The sequence below is a fragment of the Paramisgurnus dabryanus genome, chromosome 4, assembly GCF_030506205.2.
Source record: "Paramisgurnus dabryanus chromosome 4, PD_genome_1.1, whole genome shotgun sequence".
In the NCBI taxonomy this organism is placed as follows: domain Eukaryota; kingdom Metazoa; phylum Chordata; class Actinopteri; order Cypriniformes; family Cobitidae; genus Paramisgurnus; species Paramisgurnus dabryanus.
The window spans coordinates 20,981,599-21,000,567 of NC_133340.1; the positions used below are offsets into that span (position 1 = coordinate 20,981,599).

General features: G+C 37.0%; 1 protein-coding gene across 1 annotated transcript; it reads left to right on the forward strand.

Moving 5' to 3' along the window:
• Positions 1-1,113: 1,113 nt before the first annotated feature.
• Positions 1,114-17,175, forward strand: prkacab (protein kinase, cAMP-dependent, catalytic, alpha, genome duplicate b). The gene is made up of 10 exons (XM_065270627.2): positions 1,114-1,620; positions 6,464-6,525; positions 7,427-7,555; positions 7,633-7,731; positions 7,809-7,891; positions 10,947-11,073; positions 11,764-11,859; positions 11,967-12,089; positions 14,788-14,952; positions 15,896-17,175. The coding sequence occupies exons 1-10, from the start codon at positions 1,575-1,577 to the stop codon at positions 16,019-16,021; spliced, it is 1,056 nt and encodes a 351-aa protein (XP_065126699.1). The 5' UTR covers positions 1,114-1,574; the 3' UTR covers positions 16,022-17,175.
• Positions 17,176-18,969: the final 1,794 nt, after the last annotated feature.

The following is an 18,969-nucleotide window of genomic DNA, read 5'->3' on the forward strand; positions in this document are numbered from 1 at the left end:
TTTGTAAAACTCGCTTTGGTTTCATCTCGACCCTCTAGCTATTTTAAACACACACCCTGTTTGTGTCTTTTATGATGTTGCTAAGCAACAGGTATTAGAGATGGCACTTTGGGTTGCTCCACCTTTGATCCCCACATCACATCAGACAACTACTTGTCCTTTTATCCCACCTTCACCCCTCTGCCCTAATGCCATAGTTTCAATTTCCACCCCTCTTTTCTGTGTCCTCTGACGGAGATATGCCCACAGTGACGGTCTACCCTGAGTGTCACCAAGGAGCGTCAGGATGTAGATGTCACTACATTAAGTAAAATAAACGATAAAGGATTGGTTTCCTGGTAAATTTAGCTTTACTTAGTATACACAACCGTCAGTATAAATATGTAAAAAAAATTAATAATTTCACGTTATTCTCCATGACAACCACATGAAGTTATATTTTTATTTCCCAAAGCATCCACTTTAATGCAAACTTAAGTCTGATCAATGAAATAGTTATATAATAATTTTCTTAAAGGGGTCATAGTGTGAAAATCTGACTTTTTCCATGTTTAAGTGTTATAATTGAGTCCCCAGTGCTTCTATCAACCTAGAAAATGTGATAAAGATCAATCCAGTAACTTTGTTTGAGTAAGACATTTTCTGCAAGCATGTGAAAAATTAGGTCGTTCAGATTTAGCCTGTTTTGTGAGGTAGGTAGCAGGGCGAGTTATAATAATACCGCCCCCTTTATCTGCACTATCCAACCACAGCACAGCTATTTAGTGCAGAGAGAAAGAGAGAGAAAAGAAGGACTTGACAGCACAATTGAGTTTCAACTACAACAAACCACCATCATTGTGATCAGTGTTTGCATTTCATCCGCTCATTTGCATTTTAAAGGACACACCCAAAAACTGCACACTTTTGCTCAGGCCTACAAATTTGCGATTTTTAACATGCTATAATAAATTATCTATATGGTATTTTGAGCTAAAACTTCACATACACACTCTCGGGACACCAAATATTTATTTTATATCTTAAAATATCTCATAATATGACCCCTTTAAAAAAGGACATTTAAAGCTGTCAATCATTCCACACATCTGTCCGTCTATCCAACCAATGGGATGAGGCGGTGGGCGGGCCCTGAACGGAGGCGGAGTCTCCGTCGATGGCTACGGGAAGCGCAGCTGCATGAGCGATGATCTCTCATTGAGCCCGCACTCGCTCCGTGTTTTTACCGCCACGGTTTTCCCCCGGAACGGCACCTGTTCCCGCGAGCGCCGCTCACGGAAGATCCCCGAGGGGAGGAGAGCGAGGACCGCGGGGCCTCGTGCGGGCGGCGGATAGCCAGGCAGGCCAGGAACGCCCGAATCCGGTTTGATGCTGGCGGCCCGTCCGCCCTTTAAACGCGGATGCTGCTGCATTCATAAGGGATCGCCGGAAAAATTCGGACTCGACGTCCTCTGTTTTTGCATTCGACGCCGATCGGCAAACCGCATTCGCTCGGACGGACCGTGAGAGGCGCGGCAGACACGGCAGCATCCTTCCGTACCTGCGGTTCCCCAGCGCCTGATAGGCCCAGAGTCATGGGCAACACGCCGGCCGCCAAACGGGGCAACGAGATGGAAAGCGGTGAGTGTTTTCACGCTCGTCCGTGATTCTGTTTAGTCATCGACATGGTCGTTACGATCAGAAGCTGATCGGAGTTCGGGGACGCGCTTGGTGTAAAGATGCTGCTGCTGATGCTGTCATGGCGATCTGGGTCGCAAACAATGTGTTGATGCTTTAATAAGGCAAGCGCTTGGTTTTGGGGGTTTAGTGTGTGTTTGTGTTGCACCCTGTTTTGTTGTATGTCAGGGGTGTTTGACACATAGAGGTTAGTGTGTTTGCTGGATGTAAAGAAAATGTGTGTTTAAGGTGTATGAGGTAAACAGGAAGAACCCAATCATCATAGCATGCTAGTATCTGTATATTATTGGGCTTTAACACTTGAAACTGTTTACCTGGCAACATTTTTAACCCAACGGTATCCATGGGGTGTCCAGTTTGCTATTTGTAATTCAATATTGGGTAGTGGTAAGCTTAATATTTCGTCATGTTGGTCAATGATAATACGAATGCCGTTTAGTTTTTGACAGCTGACATGAAGTGTGGCCCATCTGGCACCAAAATAATATAATACTGTAAGCATTCTTGAAATGAAAATATGAAATAGAGGAATATGCATATAGTTGGGGGTAGTGGGGTTTGTCCACATTAATGGTTGTGCCCATAATAGCAGGGGTCTCCAACTTTTTTGTAAGCAAGGTCTACCAAAATAAAACGGGGGGGCTACATTTTTTGATATAGTCTACTTAAAACTTTTAAGTTTTACTTGATTTTATTTTATTTTACTTGTTAATGTTTTATCATTGCGTAACATGTCAACATGCATAAAAGAAGCCAAGCTTATATAAAGATATGAAAATTGAGGTTATTAATAGAATGTGTTTTGGCGGGCAACTCACAGACTGTGTGCGGGCGCCATGTGGAGACCACTGCCATATAGCATCTGTCCGTTGTTTTTTTACACTTGAGCCTATTAAGTCATTTTTTATATTGGGTTAACTAAACACAATCCATGGTTGTTTTGTTTCATGTTTCAACTATTGATCGGTTATATTCAGGATTTCACATTGTAGGCTACATTTGTAAAGCAAGGGTTAATAAACAATCCTGGGCACTGCTAGACCAAAATATGAGTAGTCTGATGATATTTGGCCATTTTGAAATAGTTGCTTATTGATTACTGTGTTTGTTTAAGCCATTGACAGAAGTGAGTTTCTCCTTGTTGGTTTTAAAGAGGACCTATTGTCTGATTCACGTTGTAACTAGGGCTGCAGCTATCGATTCTTTTTGTAATCGAGTAATCTATAGCACTGAATCAATCGATTAATCGGATAAAATTTTGTGTATGTTTTTAAACAACCAAAACCAATAATGCATAATGAAAATGACGTGGCTGTAAAATGATCAAGCATTTGGCTTTTATTTCTAAAAAATTGAATGTGAATACGTTTACTACTTAAAAACATCAAAGCTAAACATCATATCTAGTCAAACCGCATAACGACATCGCTACAAATACAGTATGGGATTAAAATCAGCGAACAATAGGCTTAGGCGTTACCTTGTTTCAACGACGCTTGGTAAAAACAGCAGTGGATGTTGTCGGGTCAGATGCTGAATGTAATGTAATGATAAGAACTTCAGGCATTGTCTGCCGTTTATGGACATCTCCGCCACCGCGCCAACTAAATTCAAAATGTATCACGCGCTATGATGTGCTTCCTGAACATTGAACAACAGTCTGTGTGAATCAGATCTATGCGCGTATAGTGCGCGTCATAGGAATTTAACGAGGCTTCGAGGCAGAATTTTTGCCTCGAGGAATTTTTTGAATCGAGTTAATCGAGTAACTCGATGAATCGTTTCAGCCCTAGTTTTAACATTTCCTTTGGTGTGTAAGTGTGTATTAGTACATGTTAACAATATGCAAAAGGTCTCCAATGTAAATCTCTTTTCTTGGACTACAACAAACACTCAGATTGTAGGCAAAAATTTACTTCCTGGGATTGGTGATGTAGACAAGATCGACGTTATCATAAATCCTCCTGCTTTGACTCACTGCCTGTAAGTTAACTCCTGTTAGCAACCGAATCTTTCAAATATGGTAAGGAACGTCACATTTCCGGCTTACGTCAGAGGGATTCAGGCCAATCACAAAATACAGTTTAGCTGGCCAATCAGGGACACAGGGCTTTTTAAATCCATGCGTTTCAGGAATGGAGTAAAATCTGGAGCTACAAAAATGTACGGTATGTGCAAAATGTGTTTTTTAACCATAAACCACGAGAACACATACAGTATTATACCAAATACACAAAATAAAGTTGTTTTTAAGCAATGAAAAAGGTGCCCTTTAAAACTTTCTTACACTCTAGGATGGTAAATAATCTATGTACTGTAATTATAGACACTGTAACAATGAAAGCAACGAAACATTTACAAGAGTACACTAGAAAGTACAAAAAGCGTAGAATCAATACAAAGGCCATAAAGTGTAGTTTAAAAAAGTCAGTTGATGTACAGAATCACTCAAGCCCTTTTCACACACACATTACAAAATGTACACGAAAAATGCGTCTAGGATTTGTCTGGGGTCGTTTGATTTTGTGGTCATTCACACAGCCATTGATTTACTAGAATCTGTGCGTGCATTCACGCACATCCCGTAAAGATGCCGTACGTGACATATTTAAAGTCCTGCAAACTTTAGATGCTGCGGACTGCATTAAAAATAATTTTTGCACCCTCATTGTGGACAAAGTAAAAGGCATAGCTTAGGCACAGAATTGAAAAGACTGATTGTCCATCAGCATACAGTGGTACAGACGCTACACACAAGGATGAATTGAGAATGTGTAGCTACTGTCTTACATTAAGTTGTGAGTCCTTGGATTTGCTTGAGATGGTTGCATGAGATGAGGGGTTTGCGCTACTGAACACATACATGTCAGATGGAGGTGAGACTGCAATAATTAACCAATAATTTTTTAGAAAAATGTGAAATGCCCTCCATTCCCATATTTTTTTATCTGTCATTTGTAGAACATTAATTTATGTCCACTTGTCATCGACTCAACTAATGCTAGAGATTTTATATTAATTATCATATCAGCCGACATGAAACATTTCTCAGAAATAAAGATATTATCTTTTTTAATCAAAAAGATATTTTGATTATAGGTATGCAGTCTCGCTGCAGTGGTTACCACAGCGTTACACAGCAAAACGCGATCGTGACCACTGTGTGCAAATGAAATGCAAGTTCTGTGTGATACTTCACTGCCTGTGATTGTACCCCAGATAGCATGCAAACCATTGAAACAATGTTAAAAACTGTTGATTTGTCAATGGTAACTGCATTGAATCAATATCAGGTTTGCACCCTCCATTAATATTGAAAAAAATTTATAATTTCAACAAACCACCATTATTGTGATCAGTGTTTGCTTCAGCTGGGTCCTTAACTCTTGACATTCACTAAGTTAAATCTTTCTTTTCTTTTACTCGTTTGTGTAGAAACACATGTGCATTTGAAAGAAAGATGTGTTTCAAAATTAAGTTGAAACTGATTGCTTTTTTTGAATTTGTCAAGATTATATAAAATTTAAATGCTTTACATGATTATGTTGATCCATTTTTGACCGTTATAATTGTTCTGGTTTGTAAATCCATTGTGACAAGATAAACAGAAATTTGCTGACACATCCAGATATCATTACTCATCCTACAAATCTCAATAGTGGTGACAATCATCAAACAAATTCAGATAAACAATCAACTGCAATGCATGCTGGGAGTTATAAATTAGTTTAGTACTACGATGATACCCAGCATGCATTGCAGCATGGAGCTTTCTTTTGTTCATCGTCACCATTGATGAGATTCATAGACCGATTCATGATGTCAGAGATAGATACAGTAATTAAACCTTCTGGATGTGTATTTATAATCCTCAAAATAACAGACCTGACACTGTTTCCAACTAGTACTGTAATATCTAATTCTTGCACAACTTTAACAGTATTTCATTAATATTATTTAGGTATATCTACAAGAATTAAACTACTTGATAAAATTAGACCTTTGTTTTCTTTGCAGATGTATTTTTAAAAACTGCTTCAACAGCCAAAGAAAACTTAACATTAAAACACAAGAGTAAAGGGCCCAACTAAAGCAAACACTGATCACAGTAATGGTGATTTGTTGAAATTTCAATATTTTTTTCAATATTAATGGAGGGTGCAAACCTGATATTGATTCAATGGTATTAACATTGACAAATCAATGATTTTTAACATTGTTTCAATGGTTGCATGCTATCTGGGACTTTAATGTATCTCTAGCATTGGATATTACGTACATTGACACACGCGTTTCTGTATCTTAAACCCAGGTTAAACCATTTGCATATTTACACTTATTAACCAGGTATGGCATGCAACCTGTTTTCAAATAACTGCTTGGGTATCTGTTTCCCTCAGACACTAAGAGCTAAATGCAGCATGTTGGTTTTACTCCCATTCACAACTACAAGTATGCTCAACCCAGGGTTAAAATTGGCCTTCAGGCACCATATCCCAGGATTTTACAAAACATTCATCGTAAAGACGTCAGAGCTTAGTGTAATGTGAACGGCTTTTATGAGTGCAAGAGTGACCAAAACATCAGAAGACTGGTTAGTTTTTTTCCATCCATTGTTTTCTTGTTGTTCGAGAATCTTTCAATTGTCCCTCGTGCTATATTTGGATCAATGGTCATCTGTCATAATCTCTTACAGTCAGGCCCACCTTGCGCATTCGTTTATTTAATATGTTGGCTAATTGGACTGTAATGTGTAATGTATGTGTGTGTTTGTCTCTTTCCACAGTCAAAGAGTTTCTGGCCTTCGCCAAAGAAGATTTCCTCAGGAAATGGGAGAGTCCTGCACAGGTGAGATGACTGGCATTGCATTTATTACACGAACCTTGCTTAAACAGCTTGTAACATGCAAAAACACAGCACAAGTAATGCATGGACATCTCTTATGCTGCGTACACAACAAACATAAAGCATTGCGTTCTTCACTTGAGTCGAACATTTAATAGCACATGTTTTTGCGGCAATCGCGCTGCCCAATATGCGTAATTCGCACTGATTTGTTTTTAATCAATTTTAGCTTAATAGTACTTTTACTAAATGTATTGTAGTTGTTTTATTGTTATTAAACTATGTACTTTTATCTACTTTTATCTCTTTTTTTTAGAGTGACTCTGGCATATTGATTTAAATGTTTAATAATATGCATTGTCCATGTAATAAATAAATAAATAAAAACATTTTGCATCATTTGCATCGACCTGTGCGAGTTCAAGTCTATTCGTGTCTTTGCATTGACTTTATACGTAATCTACTCGCGCAAAACGTTGAATATGCATTTGGTGATACGCCCTATTAGGCATTTTCTTTGCTTGAACGTTTAAATTGGCAAGGCCTTCAAGCACATGCAAGTTATATACTTTTGTGACTTTCTGTCAACTGGCGCGAGCATTATTCACACTGGGCCTGTATTTTAACTAGCATGCTTTTTAATGCAAAGTATGCAGGCATTCAGATGCAGGTCTCAAGTTTAATTTACAGTAAGCAAATGAATCGATGTGAAATATTGATTTGATATGCAAAAAGAAGGCGGGGTCGTTTCCATTAATTGAGCACAAGAAATCAATGGCTGTTGGGACAGCAGTTGATTCTGCAGTTTAGCAATCATTGTTTAAAGTATTTTTAAAAACATTTGATGAATTTTAAGAAATCTGTGTGTTAAATGTGTAAAATTGTCCTTGTGTCTTTCTTTCAGAATACAGCATGTTTGGAGGACTTTGACCGGTTGAAAACTCTGGGCACAGGTTCATTTGGCCGGGTGATGTTGGTCAGACACAGAGAGACCGGGCAGCACTACGCCATGAAGATTCTCAACAAACAGAAGGTAGGCGGGGCTAATGTGTAAGTGATGACATCATAACGAGACAATCTTGTAAAACCTCTGGTCATCCTCTCCATAAGGTGGTGAAACTGAAGCAAATCGAACACACTCTGAACGAGAAGAGGATACTACAGGCCGTCAGCTTCCCTTTCTTAGTTCGGCTTGAATACTCCTTCAAGGTAAATTCGGTATTCAACAATAACGTTTGGCTGATGCGCAAGGACACTGAACCGTAATTGTGTGTGTTTGCTTTTAGGATAATACTAATCTCTACATGGTGATGCAGTACGTCCAGGGAGGAGAGATGTTTTCACACCTGCGTAGAATCGGCAGGTTCAGGTGAATATATTTACATCTTAAAATACAATGCACTTTATTAGTCACAGATGGGCAAAGATAAAGTGCAATTACAAAATAAAACATGTATATAAGGCCTTTACATCTACATATAAATATATGGAGTTTTATAGACTTTATTCATTTATTGTTCAGTATAGTTTATTAAATTTATATATACAACTTTTATTTTATCTTATAAAGTCTATTAAACTCCATATATTTATATGTAGCTGTATACTAACTATACATTTACTAAAAAAAAAATGTATATTCTGTCATAATTTTGTTGATTTTCTTGGGAGTTTAGCATTATATCTAAAATGTTTTTTACACAATTAATGTGAATAGGAACTGGGGCTATAAAATTACAATGATGTTTCTGAATCTTAAACGTAAATGAGATTTGAGAGTGGGGATTTTCAACTATGGGTAAAATTTCACTTTTTAGATCAAACTTTCATGTTTAAGAAGAATGTGGAAGACTTAATTTGAAGAGTGTATGAGTTATAGATCATGACATAAATAGGAATTTATTGACAAAATGTTTATCAGTCATCATGCCTGTCTGTTTTAACTTTAACCCTATTAAACCAGATGTGTCTTCGCCGACACATTCTGCCAAGCTCAATTAATTTTACCATAACTCTTCAACCATTTGCTCTATCAAAAAAATTCTAATTACTTTTTGACGAAATATGGTTTATAACTATAATTTCTTGCTTTCTGTTTTCGTAGAGAGAGGAAGTGGTGATTTAAACAGCTAGTTTTGGAGTATATAATGAAGCTTTTCCATTGCATACTACCCCATGGGTCAGGTTTAATACCACTTCAGAGTGGGAGGGATTATAGGCGTGTCGTTATATTTGTGCTGACTACTGCTGTGACATCATACAAAAAGTGGGAGCGAGCAACAAAGTGAGCATCGTTGGAATGCAGTGTTTCCCATACATTAATTTATTTCTCTGTCCGCCCCAAAATCAACATTGACCACTACAAATAAATGTTTGCATATCACGTTTATCATTACCTCTGTCTTACAAGACAGTTTTTGTACAAACACCCTTGGTGCTCCACTGAGCCTCATTTAAGTTCCAAAAAAGCTGTGCATGTGGACATTCACGCCGTGAATGTGCCACCACAAACCGCAAGCCTGAAAAACACTGGTACCGAGGTAGTACTAAAAAAGTAGCAGGTACTATGTGGAAAAGCCCCCAAAAGTGAGCTGACACAACCTTACCTGTGGGGTACTATGCAAAGAAAAAGCACCATTAGGTTAGAAAGGGGGCCACACATAGTCAATGGAGTAAAAAAAAAGAGGGACTGTGGTAAAAAAAAGCCTCCTAAATGAAAACTTTGTAAATCAGTAACACTAAAATGACTAAAGTATAGATTTTTTTTTGTCTATTTACAAACTCACAACACACAGTAATAATCAATAATTGAAATTAAAAGCCATTTTACTTCTGAAAAAAAAAGATATATTGGATGATAGCACATTGTGTCAAAGTTTGACAATCAAAAAAATCTGTGAAAACAACCTATTTTGCTTCAGATTCTAAAGGGTTAAGGCAGTTTCCTCTAACTTAATATACAGGATAAAACAACTTTAACAAGCTAGTTCAACCTGAAATATGCTGAAATATTTGAGTTAACTTTTGTCAGAGTAAAAATGTTTGTGGGAACCAAATTTTATGTAAAACGTATGTATAAATTGGACATAATAATTAAGAAAAAGCAGTTAATTAGAGCTCAGAGTAGATGAGAACTCATTCAGTACTGTTTATAAAGTGTCTTAGGGTGGTCAAAACATCAAGAAATTTCTTTATAAAATGGCGAGAGAACATTTTTACTAGTGATGCACCGATGTATCGGCCACCGATATTTATCGGCCGATTTTTGATGAATTTGAAACCATCGGCATATCGGCAATAGCACGAGAAAGGCCGATACCGATTGTTTATTAATTAACTGCATAAAGAAATCCATTATAGGTAAAAAAATAAGTTAATGTTGTTATTAAAGTAAATGCTGAATAGCCAAAACTGCCTTTGAAGGTTGTCATGCTGTCTTCTTATATTTGTTTTAGCTTAATTTGTGCCTCTCTTATTATGTTGGTCAGTTGAATGTTAATTAGATCAAATCCATGTTCAGTAAAAATAATTTGATGCAGAAATAAACTAGCTAATAGACCAACTGTATAGTATTGTTTACAAGTGTTTAATATCGGCATCAGAATCGGTATCGGCCAGAAGTTGTCTCTTTAAATCGGTATCGGCCCAAAAAAATCCTATCGGTGAATCCCTAATTTTTACAAATTCTAGGCAAAGGGTGACCACACTGAAGAAGCTAAAATTAAACTATATAAAATATACACTTTAAGAAAGGATGTGGAAATTTTAACACATGATGTTGTGTTAAACTATTTAACACATTATGTGTTATTTAACACATTATATGTCATGTTGTGTTGACAAAGTGTGTTTAATGATTTAATGAGTTTACAATTACTCTAAAATGTGAAAAAAATATAACTACAAAGCAAGTAAGCTTTTTAATGAGGCGTACACACCAAACGCGAATTCAACAATTTGCGCAAGTAGATTACATACAAAGTCAATGCAAAGATCCGAATAGACATGAATAGAAGCGAACTCGCACGGGGTGATGCTAATGACTTGATTCGGGCGGTATGATTAAAGTGAAAACATGCTATTCACCTAAAACACAACTTTGTGCAACTTAAAAATATTTAAATTAAGCAAAAAATTTGCATGACACAAAGTTAAATCCCGCGAGTAATCTAGAGCGAGGAATGCGATGCATCGCGTTTGGTGTGTACGCAGCATAAAACTTGTGAACGTTATTGTGTCTTATAAATATGGAAGTCAGTTTGATGTTTTGTTATCAGATTCATTATTGTTCAGAGATTTTGTGGCTTTTTGTGGATACATTTTGGTATAAAACACTTGCCTTGTAAATGTGTAAGAACTTTTCTTAGAAGTGTCTTCAAGTGTGTGTCGTCTTATTGTTTCTTTCTGTATCTTCTCTTATGCAGTGAACCTCATGCACGGTTCTATGCTTCACAAATAGTTTTGACATTTGAATATCTGCATGCGCTTGACCTGATCTACAGAGACCTTAAACCAGAGAACCTCCTCATAGATCAGCAGGGCTATATCCAGGTAACACGCACATTCATAAAAGAGTTAAAAACAGTTTAGATATACACATACACAAGCATATAGTGCTTATTCAAACATAAATCTTGAATGAGCATCTTATATACCAATATAATATGATTTAATGACTTTTTTTTCTAATATGTGAACCATAAGTGTTTTTGTCACTGTTCAAAGCAAGTCTGATGTGAGTGATAGCTTTAGATTTAGATAGATTTACTATATTTTTTGTTTTATCATATATATGTAATATCTCATAAAGCGCAATATATAAATGGTTTATCCTTGTTGTAAAACTAAGTAAACAATTATCATAAATGTCGAGATTTACTGAAGTCACAATTAAAACAATTTGATAAATGGTTTCCACTTTTGATTGTCCCAGGTTGATATTAAAAATTCAGTGTGATTTGGATTCGGTTAGATTTTTTTTGTCATCCAAAAAAACGTCATATGAAGCAAAAAAAATCAAATATGGGCCACATTTAACTGCAGTGTGAACGCGGCCTTTGTCTACATAAAAGCATCTACAAAAAAAAACAAGTGATCGTAGATGTTCTGTCAGTCTCATAATCTTACCTATACTGCCCCCTCGTGGCTTTTTTGATCATTACATCCAGAAACATGTATTGCATACATCACCATTTATGGTGCAGCTATCTAACGGCGTCCTTTGCTCCAACTTTGTTTCAGGTGACAGATTTTGGTTTTGCCAAGCGAGTCAAGGGTCGCACGTGGACGTTGTGTGGCACACCCGAGTACCTCGCTCCAGAGATTATCCTCAGCAAGGTGAGCCATGCTGTCCCAATTTCTCGAAAGACTCGGGGTGCTAACACGGTGTCTACACTGAGCGCTCGTCTAAAATGAAAATTAATCTCACATGATTCTTCTCACAGGGTTATAATAAGGCTGTGGACTGGTGGGCTCTTGGTGTGCTCATGTACGAGATGGCTGCCGGTTACCCTCCATTTTTTGCAGATCAACCCATTCAGATCTATGAAAAGATAGTCTCAGGAAAGGTGAGCTTAGTGGTGTTTCATTACTTTTTACCTAACCAAGATTACCATTTTTTTGGTCATTTAAGTTTTTTTATAAAATCATTTCATATAAAGCAAAGAACATTTGGTGAAAAAAATCCCATGATATCTTAAATATTGACTGAGTAAGACCTGCAATTAACCCGTTTTTAGTGATACTTTACACATATAAAGGAACATTCTTGAAAATGTGCATGCATGCAAAAAATAAACATTGAAATCATTGTACCGGGTATTGCTCTGAATACACAGCCTTGGAGATCATCACACACATCATGTAGCAGCTTTAAAATGTATTTAAAATAGGGTGGTTATCTTGTCAGACGTTGAACTACAAAACAGATAAGCTCTTCCCAGAATTTTGAAGATGACACGAAAAAATATCTGTACCGATAAAAGAACCGGGCTAAAGTCGCAATATTTATGCCTTACTTTGCACTGACCCGATTGTCACTCATGCAATTTAATATCATGGTTTGTTTTCAGTATCTAATAATAGAAAAGAGGTCCCTGAAACAAACGAAAAAAGAATCATCATTTGTTTCTGTGCCTAAAGTGAAAACAGAGATAATCAAAGCCAATGTTTACGTTCAGGTATTTCTGTGCAGAATAGTAATGGTAGTGTCAATAAAATCATTAATTTTAAGTACTTCATGTTATAAATAAACGTTTAAAAGGTTCATAGCATGAAAATCTGACTTTTTCCATGTTTAAGTGCTATAATTAAGTCTTTATCTATTGAGTGCTTCTATCAACCTAGAAAACGTGAAAAAGATTAACCCAGTAACTTAGTTTTGGTAAACTATTCTCTGCAAGCATGTGAAAAAATTGATCATTCAGATTTTGTCTGTTTTGTGATGTAGGCCAATTACAATACCATCCCTAAAGGGCGATTTATAGTCGTGCGTAGGTCCTACGGCGTAGGTTCCACGTCGGTTTTCATTTATACTTGTGCGTCGTCGTCCGCGTCGACGTGCAAACACAGCAGTAACCACGCGTGTAACCACAGTAGCAGCAAAAGAAGTCACAGAAGAAGAAGATAAGCAAGTTAACCCACAAACGAAGAAGAAACAGCAAGTTGTTGTGTATAATTTGAGAAGACCAGCAATGATGGAAGTAAATAAACAGCGACTTATGTTGCAGTTTGAGTTAAATCACTCCTCAACTTGGCTCATCTTTGTTTCCACCGTCTCAAACGGAAATACCTATGACGCAGTTTTTTTTTTACCTTACGGGAGGGGTTCTGGTGGACCAATCACAGCGCTTGCGGTCCGCGTAGAGCCGACGCGCTGTTAGAAATTTTGTGAGGTGCGCATCAGGCTACGCACAGGCTACGGATAGCCTGCGCAGGACCTACGCACGACTATAAATCGCCCTTTACTCTGAACTATCCAACCATTGCACTGCCATTTAGTGCTCAGAGAAAGAAAACTTATTGACAGCACAATTAAGATATAATAAATTATCTGTGAGGTATTTTGAGGTATTATCTGTGAGGTATTTTGAGCGAAAACTGTATTTTACATCTTTTAAAAAAATCTCATAATATGACCCCTTTAAGCTTTGTATATTGAAGACTTTTTTAAAGGAGTCATATTATGAGATTTTTTAAGATGTAAAACTAATATTTGGTGTCCCCAAAGTGTGTATGTGTAGTTTTAGCTGAAAATATTCATTAGATAATTTATTATAACATCTTAAAATTGCTACCTTGTAGGCCTGAGCAATAGTATGCCGTTTTTGGATGTGTCCTTTAAAATGCAAACAGGTGAAATCTGAACGACTTAATTTTTCACATGTTTGTAAAAAAAAATGGCTTACCCAAAGAAAGTTACTGGTTTGATCTTTTCACGTTTTCTAGGTTGATAGAATACCAATTATAGCACTTAAACATGGAAAAGTCAGACTTTCACGCTATGACCCCTTTAATGTCATTTACAGCAATAATCACAAATTGTATAGTTTTGTCCTTTATATGGTCATGACTCCTTTGACGCACAACTCATTCTAAAGGCAGTATGGTCTACTTTTTACGTTCCCCAAGTTTCATCATCAGAAGAGTGCACGCGTACTGTGTGCACCCCCGCATTTTTTAAATGCGCATGTGCGCACAGGAGAATGTAGCCCAGGAGATGCATTGCATTTTCTACATGTAGAAAAACCAGCTATACTCCGGGCTTTAGATTATGGACTAGCCGGGGTTTCAAAGGCGGGGTCACAATTAGTTGAAATGGCACCAGCAATGCCAAGGTCTTAATTTGCTTTTCAGGGACTACGCATGGTTATCAAATGTATACTTTATTATTAAGGCTGGGACGATTAATTGTGCAAATGTGCATTTTCTGAATGAATGAATTACGGTGAAATGCCGCCACATCCAAAAGCCGGAGGACGCTCTCGTGCAGAAACTCCAATTTCACCACAGAAGAAGTAGCATTACGGAGGCTATTCCAGAAAATGTCTATAAGCATATTTACATCGCTGTTCTTCACATTGTTTCAGGGATTTTCATAATAAAGAATATTTCGGACAGTTATTTTAATGGAAAACGCGATGCATCGTCCCAGCCCTATTTATTATTGTTACTTTGTTAGTCAATCCATTTCATATTGGTACAGATGTTCTGGCTTTATTTACCGAGTATACAGACTATATCACAAGTTACCGTGGTCTTCCACAGGTACGATTCCCATCTCACTTCAGTTCTGACCTGAAGGATCTGCTGAGAAACCTGCTGCAGGTGGACCTGACAAAACGCTACGGCAACCTTAAAAACGGAGTTAATGACATCAAAGGACACAAGTGGTTCTCCACTACTGACTGGATAGCCATTTACCAACGACGGGTGAGAAACACAGTTTTAACACAGTGCTAACCCTAACCAGGTGTAATGCAACAAGTTCAAAAGTCGAACTGGGACTTTTCTCTCATGAGAACGTCTCATGAGACAAAATGGCCTGGTTTGACTTGAACGACCTTTGTACGATGCCTGAAGTCGAAAAAGTGTGACACAATCGCATCCATTTATAATATACAGTTATGTAAAGTGAGATTTTGGAAGAGTCCGATTTTACTGAGCGACTAAAGTCCACTGTAGCTTGCCACGGCTGCACTGTCAGGAAAAAAGGTACAAACGCTGTCACTGAGCCGGTACCCTATAAAAAAAGTGAACTCCTGTACCTCACAGATACTTATTGGTACCTCAGAGGTACATCTTTTGTACCTTTCTGCGGACAGTGAGGTGGCTTTATCACCAAACGCCTGGTTAAGAGACAGTTGAACATTTTCAAGCACATATTATTAGGGATGCACCGATAGGATTTTTGGGCCGATACCGATTTAAACAGACAACTTCTGGCCGATGCCGATACCGATATTAAACACTTGTAAACAATACTATACAGTTGGTCTATTAGCTAGTTTACTTTTGCATCAAATTATTTTTGCTGAACATGGATTGGATCTAATTAACATTCAACTGACCAACATAATAAGAGAGGCACAAATTAAGCTAAAACAAATATAATAAGACAGCATGACAACCTTTAAAGGTGGTTTTTATTTTATTAACAACATTAACTAATTTTTTTACATATAACGGATTTCTTTATGCAGTTAATTAATAAACAATCGGTATCGGCCTTTCTCGTGCTATTGCCGATATGCCGATGGTTTCAAATTCATCGAAAATCGGCCGATACATCGGTGCATCACTACATATTATGAAACTTGATACCATTAACGTAAAGGTAGGGCAAATATTAAGTTTTGTGCTTTTGTTTTATTAGGTGGAGGCCCCATTTGTGCCTAAATGCAGAGGTCCAGGGGATACCAGCAACTTTGATGACTACGAGGAAGAAGAGATCCGCGTGTCGTTCACGGAGAAGTGTGGGAAAGAATTTGCCGAGTTTTAGAGGAAGAGGTGATAAAAACAGTCAGAATGAGAGAGAGAGAAAAATAATATAGGTGGAGAGAGAAAGAGAGAGAGACAGAAAGTGCATGAATCTTTAAACGATCCTTCCTCCTGATAAACAGCAGAGAAAGCAGCGGAAGTGCAGAGAAGACCTCCAGGGATAAACAGTGAGGCCTTTATCATCTCCTCTATTTTAATCACGTTTGTAATTTTCTCTTTTTTTTAAACTTCTGTTCATGTGATATTAATCATGATTGATTCATAGGATGTATAAATGTTGGCCAGTGGACTGGAATAATTGTTACTGCACAAAGAGACATGGGTTAGTTATTGTCTATACAGAGATCTTGAGGAGTCAAGATATCCACTAGGTCACCGTTAAAAAGACAAAAAAAAGAGATTCCTGTGTAATAACCGAAATATTTTTGGTCCTGTATACTGTCATGTGTTTCTTTTATTCTTAACAATGCACTGAAGGGATGACAAAGTGAAAGTGGCAAAGAGAAATGAAGCCATGATTTCATGATTCAAGCACCTCTTTTAAGTTTTATTTCCTCCTTTTGGCCGTAGGTCCACCACTCTCTGTAAAATATTCACTGATGAACTTTGAACTTTCACCTATGAAATGTGCCATGAAATCCTACAAGTGTCAATATTTTGACTCATCAGTTGTTTTATTGATTAGCTGACCGATAGCATGAGCCCGAAAGGCTGCTGTGCGTAGACTGACACGTGCATAAGAGGGAATGAATGTTTTTGTTTAGTTTCATTGTTATAACTATAATTGTTACGGTTGTCGGCGGGTTACATTTACGATAGCTGACAAAACTCCACACGCTTTGTGCGTTATTCACACTGGGAAGCCTTGCGGTCGACTCGCAGCCGCCTTGCTCTTTAGTTTCGCCATCCCCCCTTCCATTTCTGCATTTTTAAATAGGTAAAGTCTTCTCTCTGAATGGGCGCAGTGCATCTTGCTCCTTTTTGGGTGAGAATGTCTTACACGCAAGTCTTTAACTCTCTAGGCTACAAAAATCTCCAGAGCTGGAGAAGAACTCAGTGGATACCAGTACTTACTCCTGAGGACATGGTTCAAGTCAATTGTGATATTTTGCACCACAAGAATCATTCCAATAAAGTATTACTATAAATACCAAACTGGTTTTATGTCCTGTTTCTGTGTAATACTAAAAATACCTTGCACTATAGTAACATCAGCCGCCCTTCAGCTTCGGTCCTGTTTTCCACTTTATGGAGTGGACAACAGCACCTTTTCCGTAAAAAAAGAGATAACTGTTTCACACCCAATGTTCCAGAACTTCAAAAACAAATGTATATCTGATCACCTCTCAAATTCAAGACGAAACGATGCTGAAATGTAAGCATGGGAATGTTTGCATAAGATACATCTGATAGATTTATGTTTCTAGTGCTTCACACCGCTACGGAGAAATTTAAATGACTGTCGTGAGATGGCTGCCTGTACAATTACAGATCCACCTCAGCGCCAGGATATTTAACCATTCCCTGGCTTTCTGCAAAAACAGATATTAAAGAGAGATCATTTGTATTCATAATACAACCCTGTAAAAAAAATCTGTAGAAATGACAGTATTACTGCAAGCTGTTTGCCAGTAACTTAATGTAGATTTAAATTTATGTTTTTACTGGCAACAGTTTGTTTAAAGTTAAATGAACATTAACAAGTCTTTACAGAATAAAACTAAAATAACAGCCTCATGCAAATTCTGGGAACCAAAATCTGAAGGAAAAATATTAAAAATGTTGATTTCTGGTTGCCAGAATGCTTTGCATGAGGCTTTATATTATACAGTCCTTCCAGAAAAACGCAGAGGTTTTTTTTGTGATTGTTACGGGCAAAAGTCTGTGATCTAGTGGCACGTTTTCTTAAAAAATGCGATGTAATATGTGGGATAATTTTTGCAAAAATGGCGGGAACTTGCAAAAACTATTTGCAGCTTTTCAATGATGTTAACGTCACATAATCACATCACTTTATAACATTCCCATGGCAACAGGACATGGCTGCGCTTGTGTGAAGTAAATGCAACATTTTTCAGCTTTCTGCTAAGGTATATGTGATTTTTTTCTATGAAAATGGGGAGATTATGAAATCATGCAAGCCCGCATATTTTGCGCACGGAAATCTGCAAATTTATGCTGCGAAAGTGCGGTGTATTTAAAAAAAATGCAGCCCCCGCTTAAATATGCAGACATTGGCTGATTATGCGTTGAATCATGCAATCGCATAAATGCGTTTTTTCTGGAGGGACTGATTATAGTTTTATTCTGTAAATGCAAAGATTTGTTAATGTTTTATGTTCATTTAACTTTGAACAAACTGTTGCCTGAAAATAACACAAATTTAAATCTACAGTAAGTTACTGGCAAACAGCTGCATAACTACAGCATTTTTTACAGTTTAGATTGTTTTTATTATTCAGTTTGCGCAGATTTTACCACTTCACTTCTTCTTATAAGGAGCTTTAAATATTATATAAATATTAAGTAAAAAAATTAAACTGGTCTTATATTTTTCAAAATTAAAGTGCTGTTTGTCAAACATTTAATAGTTGACATGCTTTGCTGATTACAAACTAAAATTACTTTAATTTTGTAATTTTAATATAGGTAATTCCAATAAAAATGCAAGGTTTTGTTTGTTTTGTTTTTTTTCCCACCCATTTCCTTATCATAATTTACCATGGTTTAATTATAGTAAAAGTGTAGTAAACTTTTTTTTATTATTAACATTTATACAAGCATGATTTTACTCATAATAAGATGATTCGCTCTATTGTTTTCCTCAGTTTGGATAAAAAATACTTAAACTGTGGTAAGCAAAACCATATTTGTGCCAACCATGGTTTAACACTCTTAAAACGGTTGTGTTAAAACACATTTTGTGTCTAGTTAAGGACATCACATCTA